This window comes from Canis lupus, chromosome 23 (assembly GCF_011100685.1).
Source record: "Canis lupus familiaris isolate Mischka breed German Shepherd chromosome 23, alternate assembly UU_Cfam_GSD_1.0, whole genome shotgun sequence".
In the NCBI taxonomy this organism is placed as follows: Eukaryota; Metazoa; Chordata; class Mammalia; order Carnivora; family Canidae; genus Canis; species Canis lupus.
In genome coordinates, this window is record NC_049244.1 from 39,606,259 (window position 1) to 39,627,330 (window position 21,072).

The 21,072-nt window shown below is 38.7% G+C and overlaps 1 protein-coding gene across 3 annotated transcripts in view; it reads right to left on the reverse strand.

The window, feature by feature from the left end:
• SLC9A9 (solute carrier family 9 member A9) overlaps window positions 1–21,072 on the reverse strand; it is a 538,349-nt gene that overhangs the window by 255,774 nt on the left and 261,503 nt on the right. For all 3 annotated transcript variants that reach the window (XM_038571125.1, XM_038571123.1, XM_038571124.1), the window contains exon 9: window positions 19,209–19,297. In XM_038571125.1, the coding sequence (XP_038427053.1) occupies window positions 19,209–19,297 (89 nt within the window). The remainder of the gene's footprint in view (window positions 1–19,208; window positions 19,298–21,072) is intronic.

The window sequence follows — 21,072 nt, forward strand, 5'->3', positions numbered from 1 at the left end:
GCTGAGTTTTATTTATTTGAGTTCTCCTCAAAAGAGGACTGAGAGTGCCTTCTCATTTCTTTGGGGACAGGGATTCTGATGAGGAAATAAAGGAGCTGAAACCATGGGCGGTCCACAGTCCGTCCTTTGGCTAGAAGTGGCACCAAACCAAGGACAACATAGACAACATAATATGTGGGAAACTTGTCTTAAAAATCTTTTGAAAGGAGCAGTCTACACAAACCTTTCTTTACTGAGTTCCTTCACTTCTCCTCTTTATAGCCTAACTCTATAAAATACAGTACGTGGGTGGAAATGATGAGAAACAGTAGGAAAAACACAACCAAATGATGTAGGTAGTTGTTTAGCCTACACCCAAGAGTTTCATTTTAATGAAGTATATCTATATCATGGCCTGGCAAATCACCTATGACATAGAAATTTTTGAAAAAGCTTAAAAAAATAGTAAAAAGTCAAAGAGAAGAGTCTTTTGCATAGGGAGAAACCGCAAATGCACGAGCAGACCCAGGCTGAGAGCCCACGTTCCATTCTTGTCCCCCTACCAGCCTCACTTCCCCAGATGCCAAGGTCACGTATAGACTGACCTCGAGACACACAGGAGAATTTAGTACTTTTATTCTCTCACTTCTGGGAGGCATTGTGCCAGGTGTTAATAATTCAAAAAGTCAGGGATCCAACCCAGCAGAAGATGTTTTGAAAAGGATAAACACACTGAAATCTGGAAAAAAACCAGTGAGTGAGGCTAATCAGATAGAAGTAGTCAGATATATGAGCATACTATATGCAAAACATAGCAAAGCTGACCTTTGTTGTGTTACTGATGCATAACCAAGAAGAAAAAAAATCTTGCATCTTTAAATATCATATATCTTTGACTCAATTTGAGGTAGAGGTATTTTAAAAATGTATCCGAGAGAGACAGAGAGAGAATTCAAACAGACCATTTGTAGGGAATGCTCTTCTGTCAGGGAAAGGTCTTTGTAGCTAAAGTGAAATGGCATTTCTTTGTTAATGAGGTGAACATTTATGAAGAGCTATTATGCATATTTTTCAAAAAATAATAATGTAGATCTTTCCTGTAATGCAATAAATGTCTCGGTTTAGTCCACCAAACCTATTGTCTAAAATATAATGCGATTTCTAACATAAGCATCTGTGAATAGAGTGAGTCTTATATTGCAGGTTGGAACAATTCACAAGGCTATAGCAAAGGCTTTTTTTTATTAAAGATTTCATATGGTAAAAAGTGAGTGTAATAATTACCTTGCCCAGATTTCGCCTAAAAAAAAAATCAGTTCTGTTTATGGGAAGAAAGCCTGTATTTTACACATTGAAAATTAACTCAGTTATCAGATAATACTTTGAAACTCAACACCAGCTCATAGCAATTAAAAGATGGTGATGTTTTGAGAATCAGGTAAATCTGGCAGTCAAAGGAACACAAAAGTTACTTATTTGTGCTTTTCAAAATTTGAAAATTCTAAAATTATTTTTTAAATGGTGTGTAACTTTAGTCCAGCTGAGCCACCAATCAAATCATCTCTATGTTCATCAAGGTCAAAATTTGAAAGGTAAAGTGTGATTTTATGAACTCTTGACTGTAAAAATGTGAAGTTTTTTTATTGGTTTTCTCAGCATGACCACCTGAAGTCTCATATTCCTGTGGCAATGGAGACAATGGTATTAGACACCTTTTGCAGAACCCTGGGGCTGCTCCTCCCCAGGGTCAGGCAATGATGCTTTCTGGATGCAAGTGGTGGGCATGTTTTCCTAGGAGGACCACTGGCTCATGTTAAGCTTCAGAGCATTCAGAAGCCCCAGACCCTTTTGATCCACAGAACTTGGGTATATGAGTACAAAGTGGTGGCAGTGCAGAGTTGGGGGCCTGGCATTCTCCTAAGTCCTGTGTGCTGACCAAACCGTACACATAAGTGTTTCTTTATCAACCCTAGCAGTTGTTTGGCTTGACATTTGGAAACTGGTGAAAGAGTTGCAATGCTGGACAGGGGATCAGAAAAACATATTTGGGATAAATATGTTCAATTTGGCTTATGTTTCTCTTTGAATTGCAACCCGTAAGTCATTGGGAAACTAACAGTACACCTAAAAAAAAAAAAAAAGCTTAAAAATCACTTTTTGTGTTCTGTGGCAAAAACCAAAGCTTCTGATGTAATTTAAAATCAAGTATTTTCTTTTGAAATAGAATTCTTAAGTTGAGGTCTTCTTCTTCTCCTTTTTTTTTTTTTTTTTTCTTTTAAGAGAAAGTGTGTGCACTAGCCCAGGGTGGGGAGGGGCAATGGAGAGGGAGAGAAAGAATCTTGAGTAGGCTCCATGCCCAGCGTGAAGCCCTATGTGGGGCTCAATCTCATGACCCTGAGATCATGACTTAAGCCAAAACCAAGTGTTGGTTGCTTAACCGATTGAGCCATCCAAGCATCCCTGGTCGAGGCCTTTTAAAAAAGTGATGAAAAGGCAATTTTGATCTCATAAATCATTAATCATAAATATTTGGGTGAATAATAGAAGTGAAACCATCTTTCTTATAAAAGCAGATCTGAAGCCTAACTCCTCTAGGTTACCACTTATATTGTAATAATAAATCATACCCAAGGAAAACATTTAGAAAAGAAACACTTAAAAGCCTGGCAGTGCTGAGAAGGCATATATATTCAAGCCAAAGTAAAGTTAAGCTATTGATGAACACACAGACTGGAGCAATTCTTAAAGACAGTTTAAAACACTTTAGTGCTCTGTCATGGAAATACTTTCTATATCACAAAATCCATGAGCACATACAGTTTCTGAACAAAAAGATTCATATAAAGCAGAAACCGGGAGTCTGGCTCAATTCTCTTACTTTCTGCCAATGATACTCGGGTGGTATATTTTCAGGTCCAGTTGAACACTGTGAATGAATTTACATCTTTTTTTTTTTTTTTTGCTTTCCTCTGAAAAACACTGCATTTCTTCCTTAAAAATTATTAACATATGCTTTTGGATACAAGGTTTTCTGTATTTCTAAGTAGTTGAATATGTTCCTTGTGGTGATATGAGCTTCTGACATACTTGTGACTTTTGATACAAATGTGTTCTTTAAGGAGGGATTCAGTGAATAGAATAAAGCATTCTAAGTTGAAAACTCTTCAGAATGTTAAGAATCTAAAATTTCTAACACAAACACGTGTAATATTTGCACATAGATTATGACTTTAAACACACACTTGATTCTTCTTTATACATTTATTATGTAGAAAACATTTCATTTTCCTTTTACAGAGGTCTGAAAAATTATCAAAGTTTACCTTAGCCGTAGTTTCTGAGAAACAGACATGGCAAGCTTTCTACCAATTTATACTTGATAGAGTACACTAATTAGAATCACTGACATTTAAGAAACACCACCTCCTCGGCTGATGAAGTTAGAGATTTGATTGTAGTCTCTTAAGCCTCAAGAGTATTGATTGTAAGAAGATATTATTTATTGGGGCTCCAAATAATTTTGAGTGGATAAGAAGTGCAAAAACTTTCTTAGAATTACCTATAGTAGAAGATAGTGTAGTCTAGATTCATATAGATCCCATACTTAGCAACTTTCTAAATGGTATTTCATGAAATTTATCACGTAAAAATTGCCACGTGAAACTAAAACTAGCAAATGAGAGTTAAGTTGTGGGATACTTTTAAGTTACGAACTAGAGATAGAAGAAAGGCAGTTTGGAGAGGCAGGAGAGGAACTTGTTCCAATCCCATTTTCCCCATCTATGTGTGGTCCCAGGTAAATTACTTACCCCCTCTGTGCCCTAGTGTCCTCCTTAGTAAAATAGCTGCTAATTAGACCTAACTCACCAGTTGTTGTCATGAAGATTAAATATACTAATTTTCACCAAACTGCTTTAGATGGGCAGCTATTTGATATTCAGTAAATATTAGTCAAATCTGCTTTTCACTAAGTTAAAGATTAAAGAGGTAATAGTAGATACCCCTAACTCATTCCAGTTGAAGTACCATTTTTTAGGTAGTATAACAGTTTTCCATGCTGTGATTACTGTAATGAATCTGAATTTTAAAATGAAACCTCCATTTGTTTGCTTCAGATGGGTAAGTCATCCTGTAAGAGGGTCTGTCAATTGGTCTTTTTTTTTTTTTAAGATTTTATTTCTTTATTTATGAGAGACACAGAGAGAAAGGCAGAGACATAGGCAGAGGGAGAAGCAGGCTCCATGTGAGGAGCCCGATGCAGGACTTGATTCCAGGATCCTGGGATCATGACCTGAGCCAAAGGCAGATGCTCAACCACTGAGCCATCCAGGTGCCCTCAATTGGTCTTTTTGATTTGGGCAGTGTGACTGCCTCCCCACATCGAGGAACTGTGGGAATACTTAAGTGGATAATGTCTCCAAAACATCCTGCCTTCAAATATAGAGTTATTTATACAAACGGCCAAATTCTAATGTCTCTAAGCCTCCACCTACTCACATAGAATATAAAATCCCTTCCAGAGTTTCCTTTTCTCTTAAATATTTATGAGAATTCCAAAGGAGTGCCTTATGAGTGACTCCAATGTCCCCTAGGTCACTGGTTCTCAAGTGTGGCTGCACCAGCCAAGGAGTTTGGAACATTTCTGCTGGCCAGGTCACACCCTACGTGGGTTCAATCTAATCCCTGGGGGAGGCACCAGGCATCATAATTTTGACAACTCCCTGGGTGATCTAGTTTACAGCCTGGTTGGATAATCAGTGTCTCAAGCCCACCAGCATGTGGTTCCCACATGAAGTCATTTGGACAGTGTGTCTCCAGTCTGCTGGATAAAAACCCCCACTGGTCAAATGACAGGAGCTCAGGCCTAACTGTCCAGTGTCTTTCCAGCCTCTCGACTTTGGCCATTCATTAGAATGACTTAGGTAAAAATTTAAAAATACTGTAGCCCAGGCCCCAACACAGAGTGAATAAGTCAGAACTCCTGGGCAGGGGGCCCAGTCATGTGGCATTTTTGAAATTTCCTCAGTTATTCTGACAGGCACCCAGAGTTGAGAATTAGTGCTCTGGAAGCTTTCAACAGAAGGGAAAAGGGATGATATGTATGATCAGAGTCTAGAGCTTACCATACCTCGGCTCTGGCTGCCCGTATGGTTGCTCTGCTAAGCCATGGTGACCTGCTTACACCATACTTGATACTTGAATATATGCTTACACCATACCTATTCTTGCTTTATTCCAAGCTGCTGACCATGCTGCCTAGTGCTGCCCACGCCGCAGCCACCTGCCATCTGCAATTCACTTCTCAGGGCACCTGCCTCTGGCACCTTATACACTATTTCTGCCTGACTCCTGGGTCTCTGACACTCCCCTCTCCCTCCAATCAGTAGGGGAGAACTTCATTTTCTTGTGCCTAGTTCTTTTAGAGATGGCCTAGTAGAGTTACTTGGATACCTGCTTAAATTATCTCAAGTTTAACACTCAACATTCTGGACAAAGAGGAGGGTCTCAGCAGTGAAGCAATGTTGCTACCCCCATTTTGCCATCAGTGTGCTCCCCCTCAGAGCGCAGGCATGCCAGCAGGTGAGTGGGTTGGGAGGGCCATGTTTATTCTCACGAGGTTCCACAGGAGGATGCTGATCCTCAGAATGTACCAGATGCCTTCCCATTTATAGAAATTTCTCTCTTAAGTGTTTCCTTATTTCTCCCTCTAACTTCTTTCATTAACTCTTTCCTCACACATGTATCACTATATGCCTAGATTCCAATTACAGATAAAATTCAAGCTCCTTCCCTTAGGTTGCGTGGACCTTGGGCAAATCAGGAACTAGAACTAGACACCTGTGTTAGTGCCAAAAATATTCTGGAGCTTTTAATAAAATATTTTCTTCTCAGAACATAAGGAATACCCTCAAAGAATGCTGTTGCCTTAATCCACAGGTGCATATCTGAGTCCTGACAATTAGTATAACCATTACATGAAACATTCAGTAGGGCCAAATGAGGAAGAAAGGTTCCCTTGAAAATCAGACTATTTTTCTCTGGAAGGTTAGAGGGTCCCAAACTCTTTCGGTCTCTAATACACTTCGATGAAGCTAAAGACTCCTGTAGACCACCTGTCCTAACTTGGTATGTAAAAGCAAGCTCCAAACCAAACAATAAATCAGCACAAAGGGAAGAATGGTGGTGTTTTCCTTAAAAGGGCAGTGCAAATTATTAATTTATGCCAGAAAGGAGTATAGGCAGTCTCATAAAACTGAATCATTACACCACCAGCCTGTAGACCACCATTCAAGAACACCGGCATAAGGATATAAAAAGTTAAGTTGTAAGTGTGCTTTCTGGCCCTAGGGAAGATCCCAGCGGCTACTCACAGAACTTTATATTAACTGTCCAGAAACTTGCTGTGTCAGAACTCAGAATTCTGACACTCGCTGGTTCTGATCCCATGTGGTAGCTGCTTCTCCCTGTCTCTCTGTTTCTAGATGGCCAAGAGATTTTCTACCATTAGGACAGCCTCTCTAGAAAGGAAGAGCAAGGTGGAGGATGACAAGTGCTAAGATACGAAGTCATTGTCCTAGAAACCAGAAACAACACTTTGTTCAGAGGTCCCAACAGCCACATTTTGGCTGGGAAATAGTGTCTGGGAAAAGTGTCTGGGAAAGAGAAGAGTTGTGCAAATCCAGTTACCTACAGTGACTGAGAAGAGATTAGACATTCTTTCCCAACAGAATAATTCCTTTATTTTTGATCAGATATCTTTGCCCCTCTAATTTGTCCTTGAAACTTTAATTTGAAGGGACAAGGCACAGAAAAAAAAAAAAAAAGGAAAAGAAGTAAGTGTTCAAGCATAATCTTTTAACAACTTGGAACCAATGGAAAAATATATCAGAAATAGCTTGTTACCTGGATGTTCACTGCTAAAGCAGGTCCATTATAAAGGACATTCTCTTCTCCCTTAAGAACAGATCAGTCACTGCTGATTCCAATCAAGCTCTTTCTCAGTGTAAGCCAGAACAATTGTGTTAAGTGACTTTCCTAAAACCAAATTCTTATTCTCATTTATTAGATTTCCCTTTCAGGTACTTTAATCAGGGTTCTCTATCATATCCCCACTGATGGGATTCTTTGGATTTTTGATCTGTTGTCTCCAGAAGCAATTCAATTTCTCTTCTGAAGGAATTGCACAAAGACTTAGCATTTTATTAAATCCATTTGCTGCATCTTTCAAGACCATCGAGGAAATGGCATCCTTAAACTTGGCAACATTCTTTAACAAACACACACTCCAGCACAGGTATTCAGCTTTGATGTTTTCTGTGCTGCATCAATAAAATTTAATTAAAATGAGTAGAAAAATTACAGTAATTTCCATTTATCATCCCAAAATGCCATTATGAGACTGAAGCCCTTCATACCTGCACCTATCAAGCAGGGTAATAAAACCATAATGGGCTATTCAAGGGGGTTATGCCATTGCCATCCTTAGAAATTTTAAGGTAATAATGAGCAACCATCTGTCCTGAATGTCATTAAAGCATGGACCAAGCCAGCCAATCTTTTAAATCCTATTCAGATAAATTCTTCCATTACCCATTGAATCAGACCCATACATAGAAGGACAATATATACTTACATGTTGATATTCAAGTATTAATGATAGTATTTTGTTTTGTTTTGTTTTCTAAAGGCTAAAGAATAAGAGAAAAAAGAGTGAGACAAAGAACAAAAATGAGAGCAAGAGAGAGAGAATTATCTCTCTGAGGGGCTGAGGCTCTACATAGTGAAAAAGAATACAAAGCCATTATTTTGGGGAAAATGTAATAAAGAAAATTAAATTTTATAGAAAGCTAAATGGGGATGCCCGGGTGGCTCAGCAGTTGAGCATCTGCCTTTGGCTCAGGGCATGATCCTGGGATCTAGGATCGAGTCCCATGTCAGGCTCCCTGCATAGAGCCTGCTTCTCCCTCTGCCTGTGCCTGTGTCTCTCTCTCTCTGTCTCTCATGAATAAATAAATAAAATCTTTAAAAAAAATAAATTTAAAGGTGAATTAATATGGGCCATAAAGACATTGCCTATTGGGTAGATATAAAGATAGTCCTGGTAGGTGACTCTACTACAGAGCCTTTTATGATGGTGATGAAGAATCAGAAGAAAACAACTAATAATACTCAATTATTCTTAGCTGCAAGGAATACTGATAAATCTTGAAAAAAGAAAACCAGTAGTAGCAAACTGGAATAAAATATCTGTCACAAGATAAAGAGGTGAACAGAAGTGATAGCAGCCATACCTGGGTGGAAAATGAAAAGACTTTCTTGGTTCTACCTATTAAGCTCCTTTGAGGCCAGTGTTAAAGCTGAAAAAGAAGAAGAAGAGCAAAGGGAGGAGTGGCAGTCAGCAGGGAAAAGGTTACTTGGGTTCATATCCTCTATTATAGGAAAGAGTGAAGAAGAAGTGAAGAGAAGCCCAAAGAGAGGAAGGACAATAAGAGTGATAAGTAGTGAAGAATGAACTAGAGGGAACAGTAGTGAAATGGATAAGTAGATGTAAAAGATGTTTCTCAAAATGATTGATATAATATGCAGTTTCATAAATGAAGAAAGGGAGAAAATACATGCACATTATTTTCTTTAGGAAAGGTATATAATCAAATGCATTAAAACAATATTGAAAAATAATAATGGGTTATGATGCACAATTCTATCCTTTGAGAAATGTGACTAATAGTGGTATTTACTTCATGAATCTTTCAGTGAATATTAACTGGGATAATTTAATGAGATATATTTATAGTGCCTTGCACAATATAGAGTTCAACCATTGTTATTAACATTTTTTAAAATCTGGAGAGGATAGATAGTTTAGTAGGAAAGTAAAGTTGACTAAAGAAGTAGAAAACCTGAATATTCAACCTTATAAGAAATTGAAACCATTACCAAGAAATTGCTTCCAAAAAATGTCATCAGGCACCATAGCAGTTTTAAAATATGTCCACAATTCTTTGATATACCTCTCTTCAAGAGGGGGAGCTTAATTCTCCTCCCATGGAGTGTGGACTGGTCTTAGTGACTTAGTGTTTCTAACAGACAGATTATGGTAGTGACAATGTGTGACTTTTCAACTCTCTTCTTCCTCTCTCTCTCTCTCTCTCTTTAGTTTCAGTTGCTCTGAGGGAAAGTAAATGTTCATATCACGGAGGACACTCAAGCAGCTCTATGGATGACACGTGTTCAATAACTGAACCTTCTACGAACAGCCATGTGAGTACACCATCCTGTAGTGGGTCCTTCAGGCCTCCAGGCCTCCATCTTCAGATGCTTCAGCTTTGGTCAACAGCTTGTCTACAGCATCATGAGAGACTATGAGCTAGAACTATCCAGCTAAACTGATGCCCCTGGACTCAGAGCCCTCAAAAACTGTATGAAATATACAAGTTTTAAGCTTCTAAGTGTTGGGGTAATTTGTTACACAACAATAACTAATACATCAAAGGTTGCTTTTAGAGGTAGGTACTAGGTATTTTTTTTTTTTTGGTACTAGGTATTTTTTAGCTTATAGTACATATCCCTTGAGTACTGATTTATGTCCAGTTTGGCCCCTGGGTTGGAGAACTGACTCTACCCCTCCAAGTCATGAACTTTCTTGGGATTCAGTTTCCTCCAATACAGTTCTGAGTTTAAATGCTTATCTTTATAGTCTCACCTCACCCTGAACTTCTTGGATTTTTTTTTTTTTTTAAAGAACGAGAGCGCACATGCACCGGGGGTGGGCGTTGGAGGGGGTAGAGAGAGAATCTTAAACAGCCTCCACACACAGGATTCAGCCCAACTCATGACCCTGAGATCATGACCTGAGCAAAACTCAAGAGTTGGATGCTTAACTGCCTGAGCCACCCATGTGCCCCTGAATTTCTTGGATTTTATGACTTAAAAAATTCAACTGCAATTATATACTATGATAAACAGACACAGATGTGTGGTTGAAAGAGTAGATAAGATTTAATTGAGAAGTTACAGTACAATTATAGCTTTATCAAAGAAAAACATGTATGTGAAAGATTTTCAAGGGAAAGCACAATTCATGTCTTAGTTTCATTCCTCCCTGGGCCTCAGTTCCCAGCATATAGGACTCACCCACTGCCAGGGGTGCCAAATGGTCATTTGTGACCCCCTACTATAATGCACACTGGTTGTAGAGTAAGGCTTCTTAACTAGGGGTTCGCAGACAATAGTTCTTTCTGGGCACTGAAAGTACAGTGTGCTCTTGCCATGATGTGGGAGCTCCACTTTCATTAGCATTTAAAAAAGAACACTTATTAGCTGAACTACTAAATGTCCTTTATACAATATAATGAGTTTCATTGAAAAGAATCACCAGCTTAGTTAAGGAGAAATTTAAACACTTTGGCATCATTTATAAATTCAACCCTTCTAGGATGGTATTTTTAAAGTACTTTGAATGAAGGGAAGAAGAAAAGTGGTGGAAATCTTGACAAAAGAAATGTAATTAGAGTAAAAAAATAAAAAAAGTCAATTCTATGCTTTATGAAGATATCTTTGATCTTACTTCTCAGAAGCCAGGGAAGCAGGGGCATTGTTGCCCATGACAGTCTCTCTCTCTCTCTTTCTCTCCACTGTGCCTTGGAACAGGTAACTGGGATGGAATGTGCCTGCTTTTGTTAAAAGTGACGGAGAAAAATTGCACAAAACCATAATCAAAACCACTGTAATGCAAATCAATAAGGTGGAGGCACACTGCAGGAAACTCACATAAGTAATGGAATTGTACTTGATCTTTCTTTCAATATCTCAGGATTACCTTAGACATTTGCTTTATGCTTCCAACTCATTACATTTAAATTAATGCATCATATCAGAATTAAATAAAACCATTAATTAGCATATATTGTTTCCCTTCTCTATTTTTTGTCTTGGAATGTTCATGGCCATAATTCATTCATTCATTCATTCATTTATTTATTAATTCAGCAAGTATTTAATGAACTCCTAAGTTTAAGGCAAAAATCAAGTGGTAAATTTCCATAACTTTTCATATCAACCACAACATCCGAAGAGGTTAGACAGGACAGAAATATGTCTAAAGGTACAAAAGGTTAAGATAAATTTAGATGTTATATATATATAAGTAGTTTTTCAAAAGGAAGTGTGGTGAGCAGTGAGATAGATGTCGCGGATTGATGTCATTTCCTTCATTATCTTTGTAAGGCATGAATCTGATTATTATCATCATCCCTATGCCTAAAAGCCTTAAGCAGTTATTAGCCTTATAGAATACAGTTGTCCTAAATGTAGCACAGTGGGACACTAAAAGGTTCCACCTGCAACCACCTCTGCATTTTAATTCTCAGCTCTCTCCCACACCCTTCCCTTTCTGCTCCCTAAACTACACCAGTGGCCTCAACACACTCCAATCTACTTCCTCAAGGCTACCCACCCCCAGTCACAATGCATTACCTCTTTGTTTCTGGGACTTGTTGAGCTCTTGCTTAGTTTTGTACTTTTGCTTACTCTTTTCTCTTTGCTTTTATATCCCATGAAAACTGTATGATAATCTTCCAATTATCCAAACATCCAATTCACAATAAGCTTCCCATGAACACCTTGCCTCCAGGAAGTAATTCAGTTTTCCGGTTCCCATGACATGTTGCACATCCTTCTGTGTTAACATTTGTTATGTGGTGTCGTTGTTTGTGCGTGTGTGGGCTAGCATGTGTATATACATGGGGATGCATATGTGTGCATATGCAAGTATGTGTCCCCTGCTATAGCAGGAACTCCTAAGGATGAGAGTTGGGTCTTATTTGTCTTTGTCTCTCTGGCTTCTAGCATGATGTCTGCCATGCAGTTATGTGGTGCTTAGTCCACCATCAATCCATGCTTGAACTGAAAGGCTGGAAAGCCCTTCAGTCAGATCTTGAGACTCAATGGGAACAATATAAGCCCTGTACTCTCCACCTCAGGGATATAGACAGTCTTAGAAAAAGCCATTACAACCACTCAGGAACAAGAGAGATTTCCAGAAGAAATACCAGCCCTCAGTAAAACTTTTCACCCCAGGATAGACCAGGGACTTTGGTTTTGATTTGACATTTTATTAAACATGGTCTACCCAATGATTTGTCCTCAAGATCAATGGCAAACTCTGATCCCCACTCTCATCTTTGTGCATGCAGTCTGTAAGCAAGTGATCTCTGACCAATCCTACTCTGGGAGAAGGAAACAGATGCATATGTTATGCTCTGTGTCAAGTCACAGAATATTAGGTTTAGAGCATGATCCTTAAAAACCAGTCATATCGTTCAGTCATTCATTTTACAAATGAGAAAACAGAAGTCACAGGTGTTAAATTAATTATCCAAGGCCTCCACCATTAGTCATAGAAATGAGGAGCAAAGTCCAGTGTACTGGATGCTCAGGCTTCTTTCCACCATATCATCTGATCTTTCTCACATTCCAGATCTTTTTCTTGAGTTTTCTTACAAAGTCATGCACACACAGCACATCCAATTTGGCACCATTGTTTTTTTTTTTTTATTGGAAATATAAATTTGGATTTGCATTGCTGCCTTTCCATTCAATGGTGATAAACACTCAAAATATCATCGAGGGGGAATGGAAATAAAATAAGCATCTGGAAAGAATGTGCTATAATGAAGATGTCATTGTTTGCTCATAAATGTTAGACAAAGAATCTGGCTTTTCAAAAATAAATGCATGAAAATATCCATGTCAATCCAAACCTGTACTTTAGAAAAAAAAATTAAAATGCACTAAAATTGCTAGATTTTCAAAGATTATAGAATTAAATATAAGATAAATGACTCATTACCTGTATTAATGGAAATATAATACAGCGCCAAATATTCTTTTTTTATAGATCACTAAATATTCATTTGTTCATTCATTCATTCATTCATTCATTCATTCATTCATCTATCCATCCACTCAAGGTTTACTGAATAAATGATGCTCAACCCCACAATTGCTGCTATTGCATCTATTAATCAAAGAATATTTACTGGGGCCCCTGGGTGGCTCAGTCACTTAAGTGTCTGCCTTCAGCTTGGGTTATGAACCCCAGGGTCCTGGGATAGAGCCTCAAGTTGAGCTTCCTGCTGAGCAGGGAACCTGCTTCTCCCTCTCCCTCCACTCCTCCCCCTGCTCATGTTTGTGCTGTCTCTGTCTCTCTCTTAAGTAACTTAAATAAATAAATAAATAAATAAATAAATAAATAAATAAAATCTTATTTTATTAGAAGAAGAAATAAAAGAATATTTACTAATGAGCAAAATTGTTTGAACTACAAAGTCAAAAGATCTAAGTTCAAAACTTGCCTCTGCCCCTTATAAGCTTTGGCAAACCCTCTAACACACAGTCTTCTCATTTTTGGTTTATTTCTATCAGCAATAAAAGTAATGTTATTTTTCCACCTTGAAAATAATTTTTTTTGGCCTCACTTCTTCTAGTTAGTATCTCATTGCCCTGCTCCCTTTTATAGCAAAATTCCTTTGAAAGACATGTCTTTAAATGCAGTTTCCAATTTCTTTCCTTCCATCCTCTCTTGAACCCGGTTATAACTAGGCATTTACCCTGACACTCCACCAATAAGGCTCTTATCAATGTCATCAATGATGTTCATGCTCTTCATCTTACTTGACCATTCAGCAGAATTTGGCACAATTCATCATGCTCCTTTTTGAGACACTCTCTTCAGTTGATTTCCAGGGCACCATATTTTCTTGATTTTCCTTCTCCCTACTGGCTACTATCTCAATCTCCTTTGCTGGTTCCCAAAGTCTTATTTTTGGAGTGCCTCAAGGCTTGGTTTCTGGATCTCTCCCCTTTACTTAGACATCTTATCTAGTTTCATGTTTTCAGTATCATCTCTATGCTGATGACATCCAAAATTATACTTCTCACCTCAACCTCTCTCCCGAGCTCCAGAATTCTATGTCCAACAAGCTATTCATTAGTTCCATTTTATTGACTAATCCACATCTCAAATGTAACAAGTCAACACTCTGTTCCCAACTGTCCCTCAAACCTGCTATCTTGCATTGCTCCTTGGCTAATAATGATGCCTCCATTCTTTTAAAATTTAAATCATATTATGCTATGCCTTTACTTGAAAGCCTCCAGTGTTTCTTCACCTTGTTTAGACTCTCCATGACCTTTTTCTGTTACTGCTTTGGTACGGTCATATTCTCCCTTGGTCCACTTTACCTCAGCCACATTGGTCATTTTGCCTCAGGTGACCTCTGTATCTGTCGTTCTTCAATTTCTGGACAGCTCTGCTCCAAATGTCCATGTAACTTTCTCTTTTACTTCTTTCAAGTATCACTTTCTTATTGAGACCTTCCCTGACCACGCCTCTAAAATTGCAACACTACTTCCCCATACATATATTCCTAACTCCCTTCTCTGCTTTATTATTGGGCTTATAACTTGCCATAAATACACTATATAATTTAGCATATCCATTCTGATTACAAAAAAATATCCTCTACTGAAGAAATTCTTCTTTATTTTTTAAAGATTTTATTTATTTATTCATGAGAGACACAGAGAGAGAGAGAGAGAGAGAGAGAGAGAGAGAGAGAGACAGGTAGAGGGAGAAGCAGGCTCCAGGCAGGAAGCCTGACGCAGGACTCGATCCTGGGTGTCCAGGATCACCTCTTGGGCCAAAGGCGGCCCCAAACCGCTGAGCCACCTGGGGTTCCCAGAAATTCTTTTTTATTCACTTTTGTACCCCAGCACCTTGAACAGTAACTGGTACAAAATAGGCTCTCAAAAAATACTAGTTGTATGAATGAAGGTAATCAGTGATAATGAGGAGAGTTACTTCTTAGGTAGGAAAGTAAGTAGAAAGTGAATGAAATAAATACTTCATACATGTTAATGCATAATAGATGTTGATTATTTAAGTTAATATTATAGGTTCATGTGTATCAGTTGAAAACAATTTTTAGGTGGGAACTGCAGGCAGGGAAGGAGAAATTCTAGTTAAAAGGGGTGATGTGGCAGTGCATGTTTTGCAAGTTAGCCTCAGGCAAGGTAAAGATAGCTATGGAAACACCTGGAGTTTAGCCCAGATTACCAGCTCCCAGGCCTGCTTAGCAAGTGAAGGCATGAAGGAGGAAGGGTTGGGAGGCAGGCTGGGATCTGTGTGAGTAGTGTATCATGGGGCCCGTAGGTAGTCTTCTGGATGGTTCAGAGTTAGACCTGTAGGCCCACAGACTGCTATGTGCTGATGTCCATCTGGAGTATCTCTAACAGTGTTCAGTTTCTTGGGCAAGAGTCAGAGTTTACATTATTTGTCTATTTCTAGGGCTATGTGTGGATACCCTAAGGGAAGCAAATCACTGCAAGTGCAGGGAAAGGGATTGCCATACATGTTTGTATACTTTTTATTAGAATGATTTGGGGCAGCCTGGGTGGCTCAGTCATTTAGGCACCTGCCTTTAGCTCGGGTTATGATCCCAGGGTCATAGGATCGAGCCCCGCATTGGGCTCCCTGCTTGGTGGGGAGTCTGCTTCTCCCTCTCCCTCTGCCCCTAGCAACACCCCCTCCCCCCACCCTTATGTTCTCACATGCTCTGCTTTCTGTCTCTCAAACAGATAAAAAACCTTAAATATATATGTCTTGTGGTGGGTAACAGCACCAGAGTGTCTCTATTATGCTGCCTAACACATAGTGATGTTACAGTTTTTTTCAAAGATTGGAGTGAAAATCAATTCACAAAACATATTTTAAAGTGAAAATGCAATTTTTAAAAGGCACTCTAATTATTGAAGCTATAAAGGATATATAATTCTCAAAAGTCTTTGCTACCAGATGTAGCTATTTGATTAGCTGATATAGGCACAGTCCACGAATAAAATGCATTTTATAATACAAAGTTGATTTTCATAGATTGTTTCTAGACTTCACTAACTGACTTCCTCTGTTCCCCTTCAACAGTTCTGGGGACAGAGCCCCAGAGCCAGTGTAACTTCTACTTTTCTCACTAACAGTGAACACAGTATAGGGAGGTACAGAAGAAGATATTGTTCTATATAACCACATATTATCATATAATATTTTCCAAATCTTTTCCAGTTTCAGAAAGGAAATAATGGTAACCTCTATAACACCTGCCTCGGCCTTTCTTTGCAATTTGTCATTGGTTTCCCATATGGAGTTTGAACTTTGCTTGCTATACTGGCACAGATGTGGCCATGAACCTCTTGTCTGGTTCTTAATTAAAGGGCTGGGTCTCATTTCTTTCAAAGTGGTAACCGCAAACTCTGTACACTAGGGTGGAAAATATGGGTGTGTAGGTATGCATGTATGTTTAAATATGTATAAGGCTAAATATACATACGTTATGAGAGAAAAATCAGTAGAAAATGGCAAATCCTGAGAGAAAAGAAATGGAGAAAGGTATTAGAAAGGAAGGGAAGGCATTCATTAAGCTCTTACTATGAATCAGGCACCCAGGAAAGAAGGTAAAAGGGGGAAACAAAGATGGAGGGGTGTGATCATCTGGATGTTAAAGAATGAACTTGCAAAAAGTCTCCTTCTTTAAAAGAAAACACTATGAAAACAGATGCTGGCAGTCATCAAGGAATGCTTGTCAAGTCATTCAGAGGAGAACAAAAGGCTGTAGGGCAGATTTTGGCTTTGCCTCCTCTAGGTGCTAGGTTGCTGTCTCACCATGAGATGAGTTATCTTGGAAGTTCTGCTGAGCAGTCTAGGTAGCATGACTTAAAAGTGCAAGTCCCCAACCAGAGTTCAGTTCTCCAGAATACAAATGCTCAGGGAACCAGACAAGGTCAGAAAAAACCATCCCAAGACATTTCCCTTTAAGCCCCAGGGAATGCGGTAGTCTCCATAATGAAAAGGATCCTACGTTGGAGGTTTCTATGTATTGGTGTCCTTTTTTCTTCCATTTTTCAAAACTGTGGGTCCTTAAAATATCTATAATAGCATCTTTGTGATTCCTCTGATGGTCAGAGGGGGAAGGGTGACCTTGCAGAATCCTTGGGTAGATGGGAGGTAGGGTCAGGTCCTGCTGAGCTTTGGACATGACAAAGAGAGAGGAAAATAATAACCATTTTAGAGAGCTTTATGGTAAATCTTCAAAAACTGTTTGGGAATTCTTTGCCAATTATAGGTTTTGCTCAGATGTCATTGTCTTTCTCTACTCCTACTGTCCCAATATCACATTAAATATTTTTAGCATTGTTGGGCTTATTATACAAGATTCTCTGCCTCCATTTGCATTTTGGGTAGATTGCAATCATTTGGTCCAGTTCTTCATTATTCTCTATATCCATACTCCTTACCATATAACCTTGCAGTGCTCTCCCACTGTGGGCTAGTGACCTGCTCAGTCTCTTGACCTTGGGCTCAGGCATGTGATTTCTTTGGCCAACAGGATGTGATAATATGATGCAAGCATAGGCTTGAATTGAACTTGCACATTAGGGCTTGCTCTTCTGCTAGGAGAAGAATGACAGACAGATGGCAATGGCACATGCCCCAGCCAAGCCCACTCTAGGCTTAAATTGTGCAGACGTGTGAGAAATGCTTATTTTCAGATGCCACTGAGGTTAGGTTGTATGGTTGTGTTACATAGCAAAAGGTAACTGATACAAATGCCATTTGATTCATGCTCCTCTTGTCTACCAGAGTGCTATTACTAAAATGCAACTCCGATTATCCTAAAATTATTTTGCTTCAGACACTTCAGTGACTTCTTATCATGGGCTGAATGGGGCATCCCCCAAATTCATATGTTGAAGTCCTAAGCCCCGATACCTCAGAAAGTGACTTTATTTAGAAATAGGGTCATTTAAAATATAATTAGTTGAGTTAAAATGAGGTTGTACTAGAGTAGAGTAGGCCTTTCATCTAGAATGACTGACGTCCTTATAAAATAGGGACATTTGGAGACAGACTCACTCATAGGGAGAACGCCGTATGAACATGGAGGGTAGAGATTAAGATGATGTGTCTACAAGTTAAAGAATAGCAAAGATTGCCAGCAAACCACCGGAAGCTATCAAAGAGGATTAGAACAGATTCTCCTTCACAGCCCTTCAGAAGGAACTAATCCTGCTGACACCTTGATCTTAGACTTCTACATTTCTCATGCAATGTGGCTTTCTGTTGGTTAAGCCACTCCCCATTACCTGTAGGACAAAATCTAAACACTCCTTCGCAAGGTATGGAAGTCTTTTCCTAAGCTGGTCTCTGGTTCTATCTATGGTTTCAACTCTTACCCCATTCCCTAGCCACACAGAACTAGTTACAGTGCTTTGATCAACTGCTTAAGATATTTTTTGCCCATCTTCAGCTTTGGCTTCAAATGCTCTTCATGCTACCTGCCCACCCTCCACTAAATCCCAAATGATTACCTAACTGACTTCTATTTGTATTTCAAGCTTCAGATCAGACATCATCTCTAGAAATTTTCTTGCCACCTTCCCAATCCTAACTACAGAGGATGCCCTATTGAACGCTCCCCAAACATCCTATATAGATATTTCTATCACACTCTGTATCACACTGTGGATAATTAATTGTTCATTCCATATCCTTATCCTCATCAGCAGACTTGATAACGAACCTCTTAAAGACAAGGTCGTACCTTATGTCCTTTTATCCCTAGTATCTAGCATACGACTTGGCGCAGAGGGACTGTGCAGCACATGTTTGTGTAAGGAATCTACGAAGGTTCACGTACAAATATCCAAACACATGTGTTTTTGGCATATGGGAGATACATTTTGCTAGTGTGACAACTGGCAGCTGAGTTTACTTAGAAGCGAAAGCACCCAATTAAAGACCAAACATCGCTTCCTTATTCTTCTTCATTTCCTTCTCTCTATATAACTACCCAATCTCACATGCTTTATAATGCTTTTAGATGTAAGTGACTGAATTATTACCAACTGTGGGGCTTTCATCTTCAAGACTGTCAGTCTATGTTCCACATTTCTCAGGAGGAAGAGACGATTATAACTATATTTTTGCTTACCAAGAGAATTGTTAATGGTTATCCTGGAGGAAAAAAAAATCTATAAATATCCAACCTATAATGATGCCTTAAGCTTACTTTCTTCCTTCACTAATGAAATTCTTTCCGAGTGCATTGCAGAATTGCAACATAACCATTACACCGTAAAAAGAGACAAAGACTGTAGTGAATTTTTTCTTTTACCTGTTTAGTCCTCATTTTGGAATCCAACGACAGATTGTTGTAGGTATAATGTGCCTGTGTGACTCCACAGAAGAGAACAGCAACTATGCCTGAAATTCAAAAACACACCAGTCAAAACCAATTTTCTTCCCCATCTAAGCCAAAGGATAGGGCCACATCAGCTAGAAGAAGGCGGACATGGTGTCAATAGAGTTAAAGCTGCTAATAATTACCATAATTACCAGTCTCCATAATTAAAGGGATCCTGTAGTGGTGTATACCTTGCTCCTTGTTTTAAACACGGGTCTTACAGGATTAACCTAAAGAAAAGTTTTAAGAAGCACATTTTTTTCCTGAGGATAAATGATTCCCTGGTCACAAGTTAGGAAAGTTATACTTGGGAAAAAATAAAAATTAAAAAAAAAAAAAAGGAAAGTTATACTTGGGGAAACAGAACAAAAGACCACATAGTCAGCTAGGGGCTTTTCATAGCCAGTGCCAACAGCTTCTTTGCATTTTATCTCAAACATTGGCATATGGGAGTCCAACCATTGGCTTTCTGTATAGGGTCAACACCATCAGGATTTGCTTTTGTCAAACATTTTTCACTGGGTACCCTGAAGCACCTGAAGAGGTTCCTGCCATACATAATTTTAGAGTCACAAATCTAAGAAATCTGTAAGGGTTTTGTTGCCCCTGCCAATACCTCTACTTGCTGAGCATGAGAGAAAGGTCTCTGTTTGCCCCCGTGCCTCCTTGACAAAGCTGGGTGTTCTATTTTCTGCTGAAGAATCTAATGAGCACATCCAAACCACACGCTCCTTGCAGGTAAGCTGGTTTGTGCTTGTGTGCTTCCCACCCGCAGTGGGGCCTCAGCTGCTTCTAGGCTGGCTTTAGGATTGCTTTCTTAAGCCCTCAGTATACCGAGCTTCCGATGCAACAGGAAGCCATACATACACTAGATGTTCCCTGGGGGCAGAGGAGTGGCAACCATGGGACAAATTTTATTTGTCTCTGGGCTGCTCTTTTCTGTTATCACCCCTGAGCTGGGGTAGGGAAGTGGTGGGTGTGCCATTCTACTTTGGATTAAAGATTCTATTAATTATGGGAAATTGAGATAGAGGAGGGCTTTGGGAAAAACACAAGATGTAAGTATTCCTCAAGTCAGACCAAGGGGATCAAATTGAATTTTAAGCAGCAGAATCTTTCCAACTAAAAACACTCATAAATTAAATGCTGATGATTCTTAAGAGTATAGAGATATGTGAACTGAATACTGACATTGCAAATGAATCCACAATAAAGAATTTTAAAGAACCAAGCTCTTTTTCTTTTTTTCTTTTTGTATTTAGACTGTATGCTTCCATTTATATGTTGGTTATTACTTGGATTGGCTTTGGATAAAATATTGCTAGGACATATTTACCTAATACAAGTGCATAGACATTTACATTACTTATTTCCTTTTAATATGCTTCAAAATTTTGGGCAAAAGAATAACGACTAGGAAATTCTGCCAAGAAATACATATGCAGTAAGCATTCGATAGATTTTGGGGATAACTTTTCAGTTTCTTAGCTTCTCTTCAGAAATTCTAAGAAAAGGATGCTTATAAAATATTATAAGGTACTCTTCACAAAAATTCTATTAAAAAACAACCAAGACCTGGGGAAACTTTTAGGGTACTGAAGAACTTTAAGTACTTTGAAGCACCAAAAAGATTGCCATGCATGTTGTTTTGTTGTCAAATATTTTTCTTTCCTTATTTATAAATGTAATTTATCTATCTATGCTGATTCTTTAGTCTGTTGGAGATTTTTTCAGGTGAGGTTTAGCTGACCCTCCCACTGATGTGGAAACTTTTTGATTATATATTGATTTTCAG